This window comes from Myodes glareolus, chromosome 23 (assembly GCF_982192425.1).
Source record: "Myodes glareolus chromosome 23, mMyoGla1.1, whole genome shotgun sequence".
NCBI classification, from domain to species: Eukaryota; Metazoa; Chordata; class Mammalia; order Rodentia; family Cricetidae; genus Myodes; species Myodes glareolus.
Window position 1 is genome coordinate 48,196,185 of NC_142048.1, and position 17,316 is coordinate 48,213,500.

At 44.7% G+C, this 17,316-nt stretch overlaps 1 protein-coding gene across 3 annotated transcripts in view; it reads right to left on the reverse strand.

The window, feature by feature from the left end:
* The window catches only part of Zmat4 (zinc finger matrin-type 4), a 364,200-nt gene that overhangs the window by 286,921 nt on the left and 59,963 nt on the right, over window positions 1–17,316 (reverse strand). For all 3 annotated transcript variants that reach the window (XM_048456496.3, XM_048456498.3, XM_048456495.3), the window contains exon 2: window positions 8,753–8,858. In XM_048456496.3, the coding sequence (XP_048312453.1) occupies window positions 8,753–8,854 (102 nt within the window). In that variant the 5' untranslated portion in view covers window positions 8,855–8,858. The remainder of the gene's footprint in view (window positions 1–8,752; window positions 8,859–17,316) is intronic.

Sequence of the window (17,316 nt, forward strand, 5' to 3'; positions counted from 1 at the left end):
GTTCTTATGCATAAAATGTTTCTAAGAAAACTGGGTGCATCTGGGTGACTAAGAAAGAAGAAGTGGGAGAGATTTGACACCATATACTAATTCATTTACTGATTTCCAAATTATGAAAATTCAGAGCTTCTTCAAAAAATGAATAAAACATTAATATGAAGGAAATTTTGTTTTATACTTCATCATTTTTCTGAAATACTTAAGACATATCAAAATATATCCGATTCTAATATGAAAGGAAAAATAACAGTGACATATACACAAAACAAGATAAAGGGAAAAGAAAAAGAACCTGCAATGAACACAGCCAGTGTGCTCACAGTGAAGATTCTTGGCCAGTTTCTGCATGCCACCAAAACGTGGTGTCAAAGCAACACAGAAACACCCAGTCTCTCTCCACTGACAGATCACACGCATCTGTCTTAGTCAGAGTTAGCATTGCTGTGATGAAACACCATGACCAAAAGCAACTTAGGGGAAACGGATTGTTTGACTTACAGCACTGCTCATCATCCAGGAGAGTCAGGACAGGAACCGAAGCAGGACAGGAGCCTCGAGGTAGGAGCTGACGCAGAGGACGCAGAGAAGACGCAGAGGGTGCAGAGAAGACGTGGAGAACGCAGAAGAGGACGCAGAGGAGGACGCAGAGGAGGACGCAGAGGAGGACGCAGAGGAGGACGCAGAGGAGGACGCAGAGGAGGACGCAGAGGAGGACGCAGAGGAGGACGCAGAGGAGGACGCAGAGGAGGACGCAGAGGAGGACGCAGAGGAGGACGCAGAGGAGGACGCAGAGGAGGACGCAGAGGAGGACGCAGAGGGGTGAGGCCTACTGGACTACTTCCCCTGGCTTGTTCAGCCTGCTTTCTTATAAAATCCAGGATCGCCTGCCCAGAGATGGTCCCACCCATCACGGGCTGAGACCAACCCCATCAATCACTAATTAAGAAAATGCTCGGGCTGGAGAGATGGCTCAGTGGTTAAGAGCACTGACTGTTCTTCCAAAGGTCCTGAGTTCAATTCCCAGCAACCACGTGGTGGCTCACAACCATCTGTAATGAGATCTGGTGCCTTCTTCTGACCTACAGGCAGGATACTGCATAAGTATATAAATAAATAAATAAATAAATCTTTAAAAAAAAAAAAAGAAAGAAAATGCTCTACAGGCTTGCCTACAGCCTGATATTATGGAGGCATTTTCTCAATCGAGGTACTTGCCTCTCAGATGATTCATGCTGTGTCAAGTTGACGTAACACTACCCAGCACCACATCTTTCTCTAGTGTCACGTCCCGTGACACTCCCCCAGCTTTCCTCAGCCCCTCAAATTTAGCCCGGGACACATTGAAAACAGTATTACAAGTGAAACTTGTAGTTCGAAGTGCATTCATTAAAAAAAAAAAATCGGAAAGAACACAAATAAATAGCTTAATGATACAACTCAAATAGTGGGAAAAAGAAAGGACACACCAATGCCAAACCCAGTTAACAGCAAGAAATAATAAAGCTCAGAGCAGAAATTAAAGAAATAAAAACAAAGAAAACAAACAAAAAAATCAATGCATCTAAGAGTTTTTTCTCTGAGACCATAACATGACTGACAGGTACTTGGCCTAACTAACCAAAAGAAAGAAAGGGGGGACCCACATTAGCAGTGTCAGGAATGAAGTTAGAAACTGAGCAGACATCAAGGAAATTCAGACTATTAAAAGGAAATACATTCTAATATATTCTAGTAAGCTGGAAAAACCTAAAAGAAATTAATTAATTTCTATATTCAGTCATACCACCAAAATTAAATCAAGAAATCATCAACTTAAACAAATAAAAAACAAATGAGATTAAAATGAAATAAAAACCCTTCTAGCTTTAAAAAAAAAAAGTCCAGAACTAAATGGATTAATGGAAATGGATTCACAACATTTCTACCCGACTTTCAAAAAAGGTCTACAACCAACCCTTCTTAAACTATTCAGAGAGAAAGAGAGGAGTTTTCCCAAACTCCTGCAAAGACAGTGTCACCCAAGGTACCAAGAACTGGGTAAAAACACAACAGAAACAGAAAATTACAAGCCATTCTCTCTGATGAACATAGACTCAAAAGTGCTGAAGGACAAACTTGCAAATAGAATATAGACATAAATAAGATTACCTACCATGACCAAAGCTGGTTTTCCTCTGGGATGCAAGCATTATTCAAATACATACAAATAAATAAATGTAGTAAACCACATAAATGGATATAAAGACAAAAAACTCACATGATCATCACAATAGATGGAAAAAAATTGAGAAAAATGCAACGTACTTTTATGATAAAAAGTCCTAGCGAATGCAGAGCTAGAAGAAACATCCTTCAACATAATAAAAGCTGAATATGAGAAACCCACAGCCAACATCATCTAAAACAGAGAAATTCTTGGAAGCAATCCCATAAGTCAGAAATGAGACAAGGATGTCAACTGTCCCTACCCCTGCTCAATATTCTGCTCAAGTACTAGTTGGAGCAATAAGGCAAGAAAAGAAAATTAAAGGAAACAATGAAGTCAGACCATCCCATGTGAGTGTATGTGTGTGTGTGTGTGTGTGTGTGTGTGTAGTAGATAATGATACTATACATGAATGACACCAGAAATTCTACCAGAAAATTTCTAGAAGCTATAAATCAATTCAGCCATGTGGCAGGACAAAGAATGAAATCAATTAAGTCTAGAGATATTCTAGATATTCTATATTCTATTTGCAAGTTTGTCCTTCAGCACTTTTGAGTCTATGTTCATCAGAGAGAATGGCTTGTAATTTTCTGTTTCTGCTGTGTTTTCACCCAGTTCTTGGTACCTTCAGTGACACTGCCTTTGCAGGAGTTTGGGAGAACTCTACTAGCAAAACCACACAGAGGAAGATCATGGACAGGCTCCCATTCCCAATAGAAAATAAAATATCTAGAAAAAAGACTAACGTAGGAAGTGAAGGGCTTCTACACTGAAAACTTTAAATTTCTGAAGAAAGAAATAGACACTCAAAAATGGAAAGATGCCCCATGCTCATGAAATAGTGTCCCAGGGAAAAACACACCATTTTTTAAAATCTTATACCAAATAGTAAGCCCTGAAAATATACATGCAATTAACATTATACAAACTTCACAGGTTGCATTTTGGAATACATATATTAACAACTAAAGAAAAAATAGGCCATGAGTTTGAAAGAGAGCAAGTGGGATTATATGGGAAGGCATACAGGGAGGGAAGGGAAGGGAAAATGGTATAATTTTATTGCAATATCAAAAAATAAAAGAAATAATTATTTTAAAGCAAAGCAAAAAACAAAAGCTTGTGGTCAAGTTAGCTGCAGTGAGCTACTTAATCAGAAGAGGATAGTACGTGAGCGACCCAATCAGAAGAGGATGGCATGTGAGCTACCCAATCAGAAGAGGATGGTATGTTAGCTACCCAATCAGAAGAGGATGGTATGTTAGCTACCCAATCAGAAGAGGATGGTATGTGGTTAGAGGAAGGATAGAAAGGAAATGGTGTAATTACATTTTCATTAGAAGTTGGAAAGCTTTTTAGGAAAAAAAAGTCCAAAAAACATGGGTTTGAGTTTGGGGCAGTAACACCACAAAGGCTAGCTCCTAAAAAATCTTGTGTTGTCATCCACAGTCCTCATCATTTCCATCTGTCTGATGGATTCTGATATTCCTGGCAGGTAGACACTGATGTGAGCATGGGTCGGAGAAGAAATAGGAGAAGAGGGAGAAGACAGAGAAGTGAGGAGGAGGAGGGGAAGAAAACTTTGTTGCAGACCCAGTAAGATTTCCCAGCCTTGTGATCCAGGCTTTTGGCAGAAATGAGATTAAGGATGTGGCCTTTTCACCTACTGTCTTTTAGATAAAATCAAGATTTTCACAACTGAACTCAAAGGGGAAACAGGGTGAAGAAAAGTAAAAGGCGCAACCTTGAGGTTGGGTCTACAAGAGAACTCCATGGCTCGGCAACAGAGTTCTCTGAAAGCTGGTATAACAAAAGTCTGCCATAGTGCTGAGAGATTCGCGTTACTAAGGAAATTATGATTCTGATTTAAAAAGTCTTAGAACACTGTGCGAGCCTGCGGTCACCCTTGGGAAGGAAGCAGAGGGAGGTCAGAACCTGAAATTCTCCTCAGACAGGTCCAGGAAGATGTTCAACAGGTAGGTGAGTGCCACCACAAAGAAGGAAGTCCCTCCTGAGGAGGTCACGTGCTATCCCAGGGATTTTTCTTACTCTCCTAAGAGGGAGAAAGCTGTAACTGGCTTTCTAATGGCTTTACGCTACTGACGGTCCTTTGTCTCCAGCCCTTTGCTTTCGGGATGGGAAATGTTACTGTCACAGCTACCCTAGAGTGAAGTGGGTGCTGTTAACATCTGTTTTTCTCACAGGTCAGTCAAGTAAGAATTGCATATCCTCTGGTGATTCTGTCCACTCTTAGAGCCCTGGCCACCGATCTGAAAGAATTTGAGGCTATTCTTGAGGAGAGGAGATGAATGCATTTATTTTAGTTCCCAGTGTAAGGAATACAGTCTGTCATAGATGGGATGGCACAGAGGTGGAGAGACATTGGTCACACTGCATCCCCAGTTAGAAAACAGAGAGCCATTGATGTCCCAGCTTGATTGCTTTTTTCTTTTTATTCAGTCCAGAATCATGGGCTACACTCACATTCAGATGAACCTTCCTTAGTTAAATCTTTCTGAAAACACCCTCACAGATACACCAAGAAGTATGCTTCCACGATAAATCTAGTCAAACTGGCGGTCAAGATTAACCATCACACAGCCACTGATTTTTGCAAAGAGTGATTTCTGAGACCTGTCGCACAGCAGCACCCAGGGGTTCACAGAGAGAAGCTTGGGCTGACGTTTACTACTGGCTATATGAAACCTGCCCAATAATTCTTCTTCCTTTCTTTCTAGATGTGAACTATTTCTTCCCTTGGATTTACTAAAATATAAATAAATACATATTGTATATTAGTATAATAATTCTAATATTATATATAGAAATACTGAGTATTATATATACTACATGTAGTGTATGTATGCAGAAAGAGAAGGCAAGCTTTTCTGTGCTTTGGGTTTCAATTTTTATCAGCTACTGCGGACAATTTTCCATCCTTCTCGTACCAGAGAGCCACCCATCACCCATGCATGCAACCCTACCCTTTGTAGGAAATTATCCTTTGGGATCTTGAAACTACAGCACATCATTTCAGAGTCCCTCACCCAAGAAACTATTTCTGATCTTTATAACAGTAGGCAGCTCATTCTGAAGTGTTCTCTTCTGCGTGCACTCGGTGTGTTGGTTCTGACTACTCACCCGTGGGCAGAGACAACAACTAATTATATTTTCCGCTGCTTAGCAAGTAGGAAAATATCTGCATGCCCCTCCACTTCCTTGTTTGGCTTTTATATCAGGGCTTCATATGCAAAGAGAAAAATGTTCAAGGATAGCCCAGAATAGTCCTGTCAATTAAAACCCTACGAGGCTCTTCTCCCCCTTCTATTAAGTAGGCATGCAGATATTAGCAATAAGCCTATTTGTTCATTTGCTTTTCTTCTACTTCAGATGCTAACATACTAGTTTCAAGGCACAAATCATATCAAAAGGTTTTCTTGTTTCCACCAACACCTCATGACCATCTAGAGATGCTCAATTGCAGTCTATGGTATCAGATGCTTAAGAACCTGGTGAATCCAAAGTTCTATTCACACACACACACACACACACACACACACACACATGTGAACATACATATGTATGAGCACACACACACACATGTGCACACACATGCATGCCCGCATGCACAGGCACACACCACTAATCATGCCTTCCCTTTATGTGCCGCCCCCGGTGCCCTGCCAAGTCTGCTTCCTCCAGCCAGCCAGACCAGCCTCTTCAACATTCTTTGGAGACAAGTATCATTGATTACTTTCTAAAACTGATCCATGCTTGAAGTCTGGGTAAATCATAACATGCTCCAACAAGTTTTTGACCACAATTGGTCTTCATGTTGAGTGTAGATCTTCAAAGACATGGAAACCCTTAGGAGTATGATTGAGCCAAACCGGTGACAGGACAAGCACTGTCTTTGCAGAACCGACCTGTAGCTCTGGGGAGAGAGTGGGGAACTCACAGATCTGTGGGATCCTGAATCACGTGGGACTCTGTGCCCTTTCCTCTCCATGGAGTTCCTGAGCTTCTTGGGCACAGAGACCATTTCTCACACCAGTTCCTAATCTCCTCCAATATGTGAGGCCCGCAATGCTAGTCATGTGCGAATACACAGTGGATGCTCACTGGTGCCCCCACAGGGAAGCAGCGGCTATTAGCAGCTGGAACTGAAGAAGCAAGCAAGACTGAAACCAAGCCCTGGGAGTCATGGGCACAGCATTTTCAATGAGTTGAATGAAATGGCTAGCTCATGGTGCAACCCATTCTACAGGGGATGTCAGCCGAGGTTGTGGGTGGAGCCCGAGGGCAGACCGATAGAATACCAGTTTTCAAATAGTCTCAGAGGATCTGAGGCACGCTCCAGAATAGGCATCCCAAACAGAGACAGCAAGACAAGAAACAGAGTTCAAACGATCCACATAAGGGACCCTAGGCCCCGCCTCTGTCGCTTCACGGCCTCAGCATCTCTGCAGCGGGAATACACAGGCTATCTCTGATAGAAGGAAGGTGAGGGGTAGACAACCAAAAGGCATCTCCCAGCCCCACACGCGTTTGGTGGGAGGCACTTAGTGTTGCTAGATGATGCGTGACCCTGCTCGTAGAAGATCTATTGATTGCTTTACCTTTCCTAACTCACGTATGCTACATTCAATTAACACATACCATCAACCACAGATTACACCACAGCAAGATTCCAGTGCATCAATAAGAGATGCTGAGACCAAAACAAGTGCACTGTTAGCTGAGCAGCTGAAGTGTGGATCTGTTGTTTAAAAGTGTCGTCGTTTAAAATATTAGCCTTCTGGTTCAGCTAACAGCACAGGTCAGTATCACCAACATGTTTAAGTCAGAGACCTACCCCCCTCAGAAGTGCTAAGAATACCTACAATGTACAAAATTAGGACTCAAATAAACAAAACCTTTTCTATTCTCGAATCCTGAGAACATTGATTAAAAATCAAAACAAAAGGCCTAATGTAGAGAGTGTGTAATTTCAGAGCAGGAAACATTCCCCTGGTATTTTATAGCCACATACGTGCCCACAAACAGTATCCCCAGAAATGAGAGGGTTTATCATTCCCACAACAATAGATTTGTTACTCGCAAACAAGTTCACTTGAAGTTGCTCCCAGCATTCGCTTCCCTCTTGAAAGAATAGCATGTCAGCCTCCAGGTCCATGATTTCTACATAAATCAGAAGCATGGGAGGGTCTGGGAGGGCGCTGCCGAGAGTTACCAAAAGCAAACTTGAAACTTGCCATGAGCTAATACTAGGCTGCGTCTGCTCAAATAGGGTGAGGTATGGGCACAGTGTGAGTGTCATAGGTGATCAAGAGGTTATTTTAAAGACACCGGAGGACGGGCATAGGTTCTCTGTAAACATCACACCATTTCACGCAGAGGAGTTGAGTAGCCACTGGGCTTTCTGGAACCCATCCCCCATGGAATGGCCGGGGTCGGAAACTGCACTGCCTTTTCCCTGCAAATGCTGATTTCACGGATGCTTCAGAGAGCACGGTTGTTTGCCATCATCAAAGCCTCGCAGCACAGGAGATAACAGCAGTAAAAGAATTTCACACGCTTGACACACTTAGCTTCCAAAGTATTTCCACCAACACAGAACCTGGTGGGAAAGGCGGGGTTGGTGTGTGGTATTTCTGGGTGTGTATGGATGTGCTGCCGTTATTATTTCCGTGGTGCACGAAGAAACCTGGGACCCAGGGGACTTCAGCAAGTGAGAGTGACAGCTGGCATTTATTAGACTCATCAGATGAACAACAAAAGTTGCTGGCTAGGGCCTGGAATCCAAGCTTCCTTACCAGTCATTACACCTGAAAACCCCTACTCCCATGGCTCTCTGTTCTTCGGGAACCAGACACAAATGCAATGCAGCACTCAGGGTCTCGGGATCCCCAACTCCCTACCCTCCACTCCTGGCACCTCATCCTCCCTGGGATAAAAGACAACCCTTCTTTTTCTCATTCTCTGCTCCCAGTGCAGGGTTAAAGAGCATCTACCAGTCTTTCCATGGAAAAGATCACCGTGCCCTTCCAGAGTATCGGGGCCTTAAACTTTGTTGCGATGGCAGGGGACTCCTACATTCTGATGAACATTTAAAACTTCATTGTAATGGCAGGAGACTCCTACATTCTGATGACCACTTAGGGCACTGACCAACAGGAAAGGTTCTTTGTGGAGGATGTGTCTTTTACTCCCTGAGACCATGTTTTCTGTGTGACTAGTCAGGGTCTTTGAACCTGTCTTCATATCATAGGCAGAAGGAGGCAATGGAACGAATATGTTTGACATGCATTCCTCACAGAGAACGAGCAAAGGAAGGAAGCCCAGTGAGTCTCTAAGGGCTGAGACGCATGTTACAATATTAATAAACAAAATTAAATAAAATGTGGGGAGTAGCCAGGGCTTTGGGGTAAACTCACACAACACAGGCTTACGACTTGCAGTTCTGGAGACTCCCCAACTCCAAAAATGAGTATCTTCAAGTCCCAAAAGCCACACCAGCTGAGTGAGCAGGGCTACGCTTACCTCATAATGGGCCACCCGCTGGGATTCGGATATCAGCTGTGCACTGCACACCTTGCAGTAACTGTCTGTGAACAAATCCTGATCGATATCGGAGGACTTCATCAGGCTGAAGAAAAATCAACAGGAGAAAAAGGGGAGGGGGGAGTCTGTTACTCCGATGATGATGCAGAACACTAAGCATTTCAAAACCAGCAGGTGTGCTGATGGTAGCAATGGGGTGGGTCTCCCCAAACCCCGGTGTTACCATACCAACTACCCACTGTAATGAATAGTTGATCATTTGCCTATAAAAACTCCAACAGGGGTGCTAGAGCTTTATACGATAGTAATCCATCTCTAGTTTCTTTTTTCTGCTTAAACAACTCAGATTTGTAGTTATTGTTTTTCTGGGGATTAATTTGGCAAACCAATTACACACGTGATGTATATTCACAGAGAAATGCAAAGGACCCAATTCCTGCAGCAATAGGAAATAGATCAAAGACATTCTGATACAGCCTCACACTAGAACTAAGATCAGGGTTACAAGTCCGAATTCTGAAGTTCACAGGCGTGAATGCACAATAGTGCATGGAACTTGCTTTTAAATACGTAAAGTGCACTTTCAGAAATGATAGGTTGCTGTTTTATAATCATTTTGTTTTGAAATGTTTCTATAATGAACGTATTTTTTTAATCAAGGAACAAGTTACCACAGGAGTCGTATATGCAGCATAAAATGCAATTTAAGTTTAATGGCTACACTTTAAAAAAATAATCGGAAGACAAACTTCTTTCTAGCTTCACAGCTTGGAACCCAAGGAGACCTTGCCCTGCGTGCTGCCATTTATATTCAGGGACTTCAGAGTCTATTAAATCATCTTTACCACCCCACACCACAACTGAATAAATGATAAATAAATACGTCCTGTAGTTCCAACCTGCTATCGGAATGCAGTCCGAGTTCTCGAGCCTGGGAAAGTGCTCTAGCTGATCGGGGTCCTGTTACCTATAAGTAAACACAAACTCTGCTTCCTCGCCCTTCCTCTCTACTAGGTAACAGAAGCTTGTACCAGACTGCGTCAGACAGAGAGGCAGGAGAGCCTGCTCCAGCAGGCCCACAGTGAGCACAATGGATCCCTCCCACTCTAACAGCCTCATCTCACCTACTAGACTGACCAAAACAGCCCGACTGTTCAGGGGCGTGGCCGGAATGATGATTCCCCTTCCTGAACACATCAGCTGCACCTTGGAGCTAATGCTGCCATGGTTTGGGTGAATCGCTCATCTCCCTGTGTCTCAGTTTATCTCATAAATGACGAGATTATAGTAGATTTTACTTGTCAAAAACTGTAATGAATCAGAGAAATCAGCAAATTAAAAGTGCTGAATACAAAACTCTCATCATATTTTTCAAATACTTGGAACAGCCAATAATTATTCCAGACATCATAGACCACAGAGTCTTACAGCTGATGTGGACCTGTTATTTCTGGAAATGCTCTTCCAAGCAAATGGTTATTTGGTGCGAAGTCCACCACTTGCCATGAGGCTTACTCCCCACCCTACACAATGCAATCTGTCCCAGGGAAGGGGAAAGATTTACTCTATTTCTCTTGGGATAAAAATCTATCCTGTTGTAGTGTTCATTCATTAATTTTGCCGCAGGTCCAACATAGAATTCTCCTTTTTCACATGATAGCCACACTTGAAGTTCTGAAGAAAAATCTTTTTGTCTATGTTTGAGTTCTGCCCTTCTCCCACAACATTGTGTCTGAGCATGGTCCATCTTCAAGAGCAGTGCCAGGGACACCAAAGTCACCAGAAATGATCCGATGGGGACCAAGGCAGACCCTGCCCAACAATACAGCATTGCTGCCATCTCTGCTCACATCCCAGAACGAAAATGGAGGAGAGGACTTTTGAGTATGGAAAAAAAATTGCAACAGAACATTAGAAATGTCAAATGGGAAGCGAAAACTTACATCTTTAAGCCAAGTTCCTATAAGTGGTTATGCTTAAGTATTATCATGTTCTCTGCTATTTTTAATATAGAGGTGCATGAAGATAGATTCCTGGGTGACCTGCTTAATAAGAATCTCCAAGCTCCCTGCACACTCCTCCTCCATCCTAGGACCGACCGCAGACACCAAACCCCATGAAGGGATATTCAGGTACACGCTGGACCGAGCTGAGCTTGTGGGCGTCTGCCTCAGTGAAGCAGCTGTGCGGCAGAAATATCTTTAAAGGCAGAATAGAAAATGTGTGTACTACAAAAAATCCTAAAGAAGAGAAGATATCCTGGCTTTTCCTATCGTCTTATGTAAGAACATTGATTTGAGCAAGGCCGTGTCCAACGGAGCAGGGATAAGGACCCTTGTGGGTCCGGGACATGAGTGAAATGCCTGACTGCATGGTGTGCTAGTGGGTGGCAATTCGTGGACAAGCGCCAGTCTGGCTTGGGCAGAGGATTCTTTCTGTGCAGGTCGGTTTAGACAAGGAGAAGATCCTGTTTGTGCCTCCAAGACTGGAATTCTCAAGAAGGAAAGTTGCCATCTGCTCCCCTCCTCTGACTTATCTGAAAAGCCCTCAGCTTCCCTGCTCTTCAGAACATGAAAGATGGAAAGAGAGAGGATGGCGGAACGCGCGTCCCTTCCTAGCCCAGCCAGTCATACTAACAGGCCCAGGTCTCCTCGAGCAGCTGAGACATCAACCAAGCCATCAGCCCTCACCAATCAGAGTCCCAGGGTGAGGACCTCCCATGGAACTTGCTCATCGTGGAATGCCGTAAGGTCCTTGGGAATTCTGGGTAAAAGACAAGCATAGTAGGATGGGGGGGGTCTAATTTCCTCTACTTTCTCTGCAAAAAATGTTTCATCTTTGCTACTCAGCCAGCAGCACACTTCAAAGGCACAGCACAAAGCCATCACCAGGGACTTGAGTGACCTAAATGTTCTTCAGCATTCACCAGAGATGGTTCCATCCCCAGGAGACCCAGAGCAGAGGAGCAGACCATGTATGAAAATCTGGTCAGATGACTTTACTGTCCCCAGTGTCTATTCTAGGAGAACCAAGTATATAGCTTTATCAGTACAGAGCCAGATGCACAACTGGGCAAAATACAAAAAAAAATTGAAAATCAAATCTCCCAACATCTCACTATGCAGCCCTGGTTGACCCAGAACTGGTTGTCCTTAAATGCACAGAGATTGACCTATCTCTACCTCCCAGGTGCTGGAATTAAAGGCATGTAGTCACTATAATAGTCACTAGGACACTGTTATATATGGGGCAGAGCAATGACAAAAGGCACTGTCCTTGGGTCCAAAACCTCAAGGGCAATATAATGAGAAAACACTGCACACACACACACACACACACACACACACACACACCGGTCCCTGAGACAAAGAACTGCTATAAACATTGGCGGAAAGTGCTAGGCTAGCCAGCTTGAGATGACATGACAGATTATCATGGAAGTCTCCAAGGAGGTTGTATTAGACTTGAAGATGGGGGGATGGATAAGATAAGGGCAGAGGAAAGCAGGTCAAACTCTGAGTCCTTTCCCCTGGCACAAAGATAGCCCCGATTAGCATCAGGCATAAGAATATGTGGGAGGGCGAGAGGAGAGGGCTAGCCGTGAACAACACAAAGAGGAAGCAAATGATGGAAAGACATGGATGAAGGAGCCAGAAACCCAGGTAGAAGGAGAAACTGCTGACAACAACCAGGTCTTAAATGTCCCTCACAGGGCAAAAGAGGCCTTTGTCAGGATCCTCAGAAGCAGCTTTCCTCTGGCCTTCTTAGGAGCAGACTGCAGAAAACAGGCTAACACCGTTATGGGTCCCATGAAAAAGGAGAAGTAGTGTTCACTCCTCTCCATGACTGACTGTATGAAAATAAAGTTGAGACCTTGAAAGCCATGTGCGGTTACTCAGAGGAGAAAGTCATTAGCCCCCATTCGGATTTGGTTGATCACTAGCCAGGGTGTCCAGCTAGTTCAACAGACCGTCTGTGTTCTTCATCTGTGAACTGGGCAGAGGGTGAACCCCACCAGGTTGTCGTGAGGGTCCAAATTAAAGTGGATAAAACATCAGACACGGAGTAACATATGGTAGGCACTTAGGGAGCCAATATTCTCACCATTGTTAGCAATATTACCAATTCTGGTGTGGTGTTTGGGGAGCAATACTGTAAACATTTAAGAAGAGAAGTAAACAGAGCCACGTTGGAGGCTGAGCAGGAAGATGAGAGACCGAGTACTGAAATCGTAATTCTTATTGCTCATCTAGTCAGTCTATGACCCGCACCATCCTCGGATGATGTAATGCAGCTGAAACCCAAGCTCAGGGCCCACGAAGACGCCACACTTCCAAAATGCCTACGGTCTATTTTCATCATCCGAAGTGCTGACCCTCACCAGGGAAGCCAGATGAGAATCCGTGCCCCTCTCTCTGTCTCTCGTCCCTGCTCTCCTCCCTGTGACCTGCTCCCCAGGGACCACAGAAAGAAATATATGCAATCCAGGGTTTGGCAGCAAGCCATCCATCAGCAACCTTAGCCCACAGCTTCTGGCTGTTGCAAGGTGTCTGAGCCACCATGCCCTGGGGGACAGCTATTCCACCTCAGTTCTTCGAGGAAAGAAGCCTGGAGCATGATGCTGGCCACTCTGTGATCATCGCTCTACCTTCGGCTACAGTGGCCGTCATGCTAGCCCAGGAGGTTAATAGTCCACCTTCCGCCCACTCTCTCCTTTCCAGTGGTCCTTTAAGTGCAGGAATTAAGACCTGTGCCATTCCCCGCCTGAGAGTTCTTGTGGTAGCACAGAGCACTGCTCGGTGTAACACTGAGTTCCCCAGATCCACAACTGCATCTTCTCTAAGTGGAGTCCTAAAAGCACCGACCCTCATGGAAGTCTCTAAGTGGAGAGTAAAGATTTTGCCTGAGGCTCCCCCCTACACAGCTCTGTAAAAATCTCATTTTCCTCTGTGAAGACACTAAGACTCAGGGCTGATTATTTTGCCTGAAGGTCCCTGGTCTCCAACATGGCAGTCAGTTTTCTAGGCCAGATGAATCATCTAGGGATGAATCTGTGGTCCACAGGTCATGCCCTAGCTGGGCTGCCTTTCCCCATTCTGTATATGTTGCTTTGCCTGCACCACAGTTCCTCTGCCTAGGACCATGAAAAGTACTTAAAAGCACAGAATAGAGGCCTCCGGGTCCATCCATTTCTGACCTCAGTGCCTAGACTTTCTTTTCTTGGCCTGAACAGAGCTATGACTCTCTTCCATCCTGTAGGCATTTTGAGTCCATGTTTATCTCCACAAGATTTCGGGCATGGGCACCATGGCCGCCTTCAGATTAGGTACCCACTACCATTTTCATTGCAGCCTGACACCTTGAGGAGCCACTGTACTCCACACCCAGTACAACTGGGCCTTCTGATCCAGTCTGGCACCTTCCTCTCTAAGCCACATGCCCTTCCTGCCCACCATGAAAAAGCTAAGCAGCTCTCAGCATCTCTGGTCTCTGCTCCCCAGTATTCAACACAAGCAGCTTAAATTTTTGGTCTCTTGCAATGGTCCACTAAGAATGTTCTAAATTAAAGTATTCCTCCTACATTAGCAACTAGTCATATTCACAAAAGCACTGATAAGATTTTTCTGCTCTGGTTTTTTAGTATTAAAACTATAATAAGTATAGAAGTAGAAAGAGGAAGGAGGATGTTGAAACTAGGGCTGGCCCATCTTCAATAACAAAAACAAATAATCCTTGGCTTGCTCCTGCGTGGTTCTCTTAAGTTTCTATTCCCCAAACTCTGATGCTACCTCTAACGCTTTGTGGCTCCAACCTGCTTCTCACCTTCTTCCCCTTCCAGGTCTCTGTCGCTAGCCTACTTTACTCGCCTACCTAGCAGCAAAGAGAAAAAGAACTGAGAGGGAGCCAGACAGGTATCTTCAGAATACATCTCAACAGTGCTCCTCCGTAACCCCCACAGGCACCCAAGAACCTCTGTCCTGTCTCCATCGCATCTCCCTCCAAGCCAAGTGGGTGATGCAGGGCTGGTTGCCGTGGCAGCAGACAAAGCAGGGAAGAAAAAAAGAACTACTCCAAAAATGAAAGCAGGTTGTGACATCTAACCAGTGAACAGGACAGCAAGCAGACAATAGCAAGGAACAGAAAAGGTAAGGATGTCCATAGTGGGTTTTTTATGGCATCCCCCTGCCCCCATTTCCCTATAATTTAGCATGCACATGGATGGCCAAACAGGGAAATCTCCCATAGGGCCTATGTGCAGGGTGAGGGTCAAAGACATGACCATCTTGAAGAAACTTTAGGATTCTGTGTTTCTCAGAATTGCAGCCATCCTTCTGGTCAGAAGACCTAATGTTGTTCAAATAAAAGAATCTGGTAGCTCACGCCCTTCACTTACACAGCATCCAGATGTCCCCGCAAGCTGTTTCCTACCCTGAGCTGAGAGCTCCGCCATCCCTATCCGCATGCCCTTTCCTTGCTCCGTGTCAGCAGGAGAGGCAATATTGACTCATACCATTTGAGCAATTACCTCCTAAAGGCAGTAACTCTCTTCCCTTGTAAGGCCAGGCTCTGTGGTCCCTGACTCACAGACATGTGCCATTGCTGGCTACACACTCGACCCTGGCAACGGAACCACATCTGTCAGCCCACAGCCTGGTGCAGTGATATCTAGGAGGGAAGGCAGCATCACCCTGCCAGCTTGCAGCACTCTGGCCAAACCCTGTGGCAAACCACTGTGCTCCCAGCAGGTGCCTGGCCCTTGGCCACTTCTCCTTCTGGGTTCCTTTTCCTTTGACTGGACCAGTCTGAACCACAGATCCCAGAGGGTACCAGTGGGATTGGTGCTGAGCAGTGAGACCACAACTCCAGACTTTCTACATAGTTCTTTGTAAATCCCTCGGGAATCCCATGTCATTTACCAAATGTCATCTGCCAAAGTCTCAGACACATCGCAGCCTCACTTAGATTGCCGCTCTATTCACAATTCAAACTTTTATTGGGGCATTGTCTCCATGCTTGGCATCGTTGGATTTCGAGGTTTGTCACCATTACCCAACCTCTAAGGTTCTGATCTTGCGGAGGAGATCCATGTAGTGGGACCAAACACACAGCAGGCTACCCAAACAGACGGGCTATCATCTCTTTCTCCACATGAATAAAAGATGCACGCTGGCTAAGGCAAAAAATGCCTCCTGCACTCATGGCACCATCTCTGCCATTCTAGGATCTCTTCGTGCCCTAAAAGTTCCAGCCAAGATATCAGTACCAGAAGTCTAGAAGTTTCCCTCCATCTACCAGTAAGACTAGGCTGCAAGGGCCAGAGACAAGCAGGTCTAGTAGAGATTTAAAACAAAAAAAAATTCTTTCCAGGCTCTAGAAGATCCTTAACATCAGTTCTGGGTTTAGCATGAATGGTCCGGTCGTAACAAGCCTGGCTATGACCAGGTGATGAGCCTAGCAGGCTGATGAAGGGGAAACAGTGTGTGCTTCCGCAAGATGCTGCAGGGTAAACTCCAGCACCTTCATGGCTTCATCAGCCGAGTGGGGGAGAAGGTGGAGCACTTGGACTTTCCGTTCTAAAACTGGAGCCAACATCACGTGGGTAAGGACAGACAAAAGCAGGTGGGAGGAGGGTAGAGTCATTAAACCACAAGTGCAGCAAAGGTAGGGGAGAGGAAGATAGGAGGGAGGCCTGCTCCTGATTGTCACTTGCTCTATCAAACCAAAGCCACTCTTGTTTTAGAGAATCAGACCCCACACAGCCCTATTCATAAGAAGAAAGACAAGGCTAAGGAGATGGCTCAGTGGTTAAAAGCAAATACATTGCTCCTGAGGATGATCAGGATTGGTTCTCCAGCACCCATGTTGGTCAGCTCTTAGCCATCTGGAACTCCAGGTCTAGAGAATCTGTCGCTTTTCTAGCATCTATGATCACCCATACTCATGTGAGCACGCGCATGCATGCATACATGCTCATGCATGTGTGCGTGCGCACGCGTGCGTGCACACACATAAACTTAAAAATTAAAATAATAATAATAAATATCAGAACAAGGCAGAAATTCAGTGTGGAGCCCTCAAATTCCAAATGAAGCAAGAGAACATTCAAGAACAGTGGAGTTCCTAAAGTAGCTAAAAACAAAACAAAAAATCTAAACCCATTCTTTTGAACATTTGGCTCCATGTCTTCAACTTTACTGCTTTTAATAAGCAAGCATTCCTTTTCTGTAACGAATCTGTATGATTTCTGAAGACAGGGATGCCCCCTCTGACCAGGCAAACTGAGAGCAGTTTCAATGCAGCATTGACGTGGGGGGGGGGGGGAGGGGGCGCGGCACCTGCACGCACACATGAAGTAAGGAAGGCATGACCAACCATTACTTGTCTTTGAACCCAGGCTGTATGGCTACTGCACGGGCAGCCAGTCAGCCAGACATATCCAGCTCTGTCTATCCTTCATGATTGCATGCTACATTAATGTGACTTCTTTAAGAAACCCAAAGTGCAGGGTCTTCTTTTGTTTCCTCACCTGTATGAAATCAACA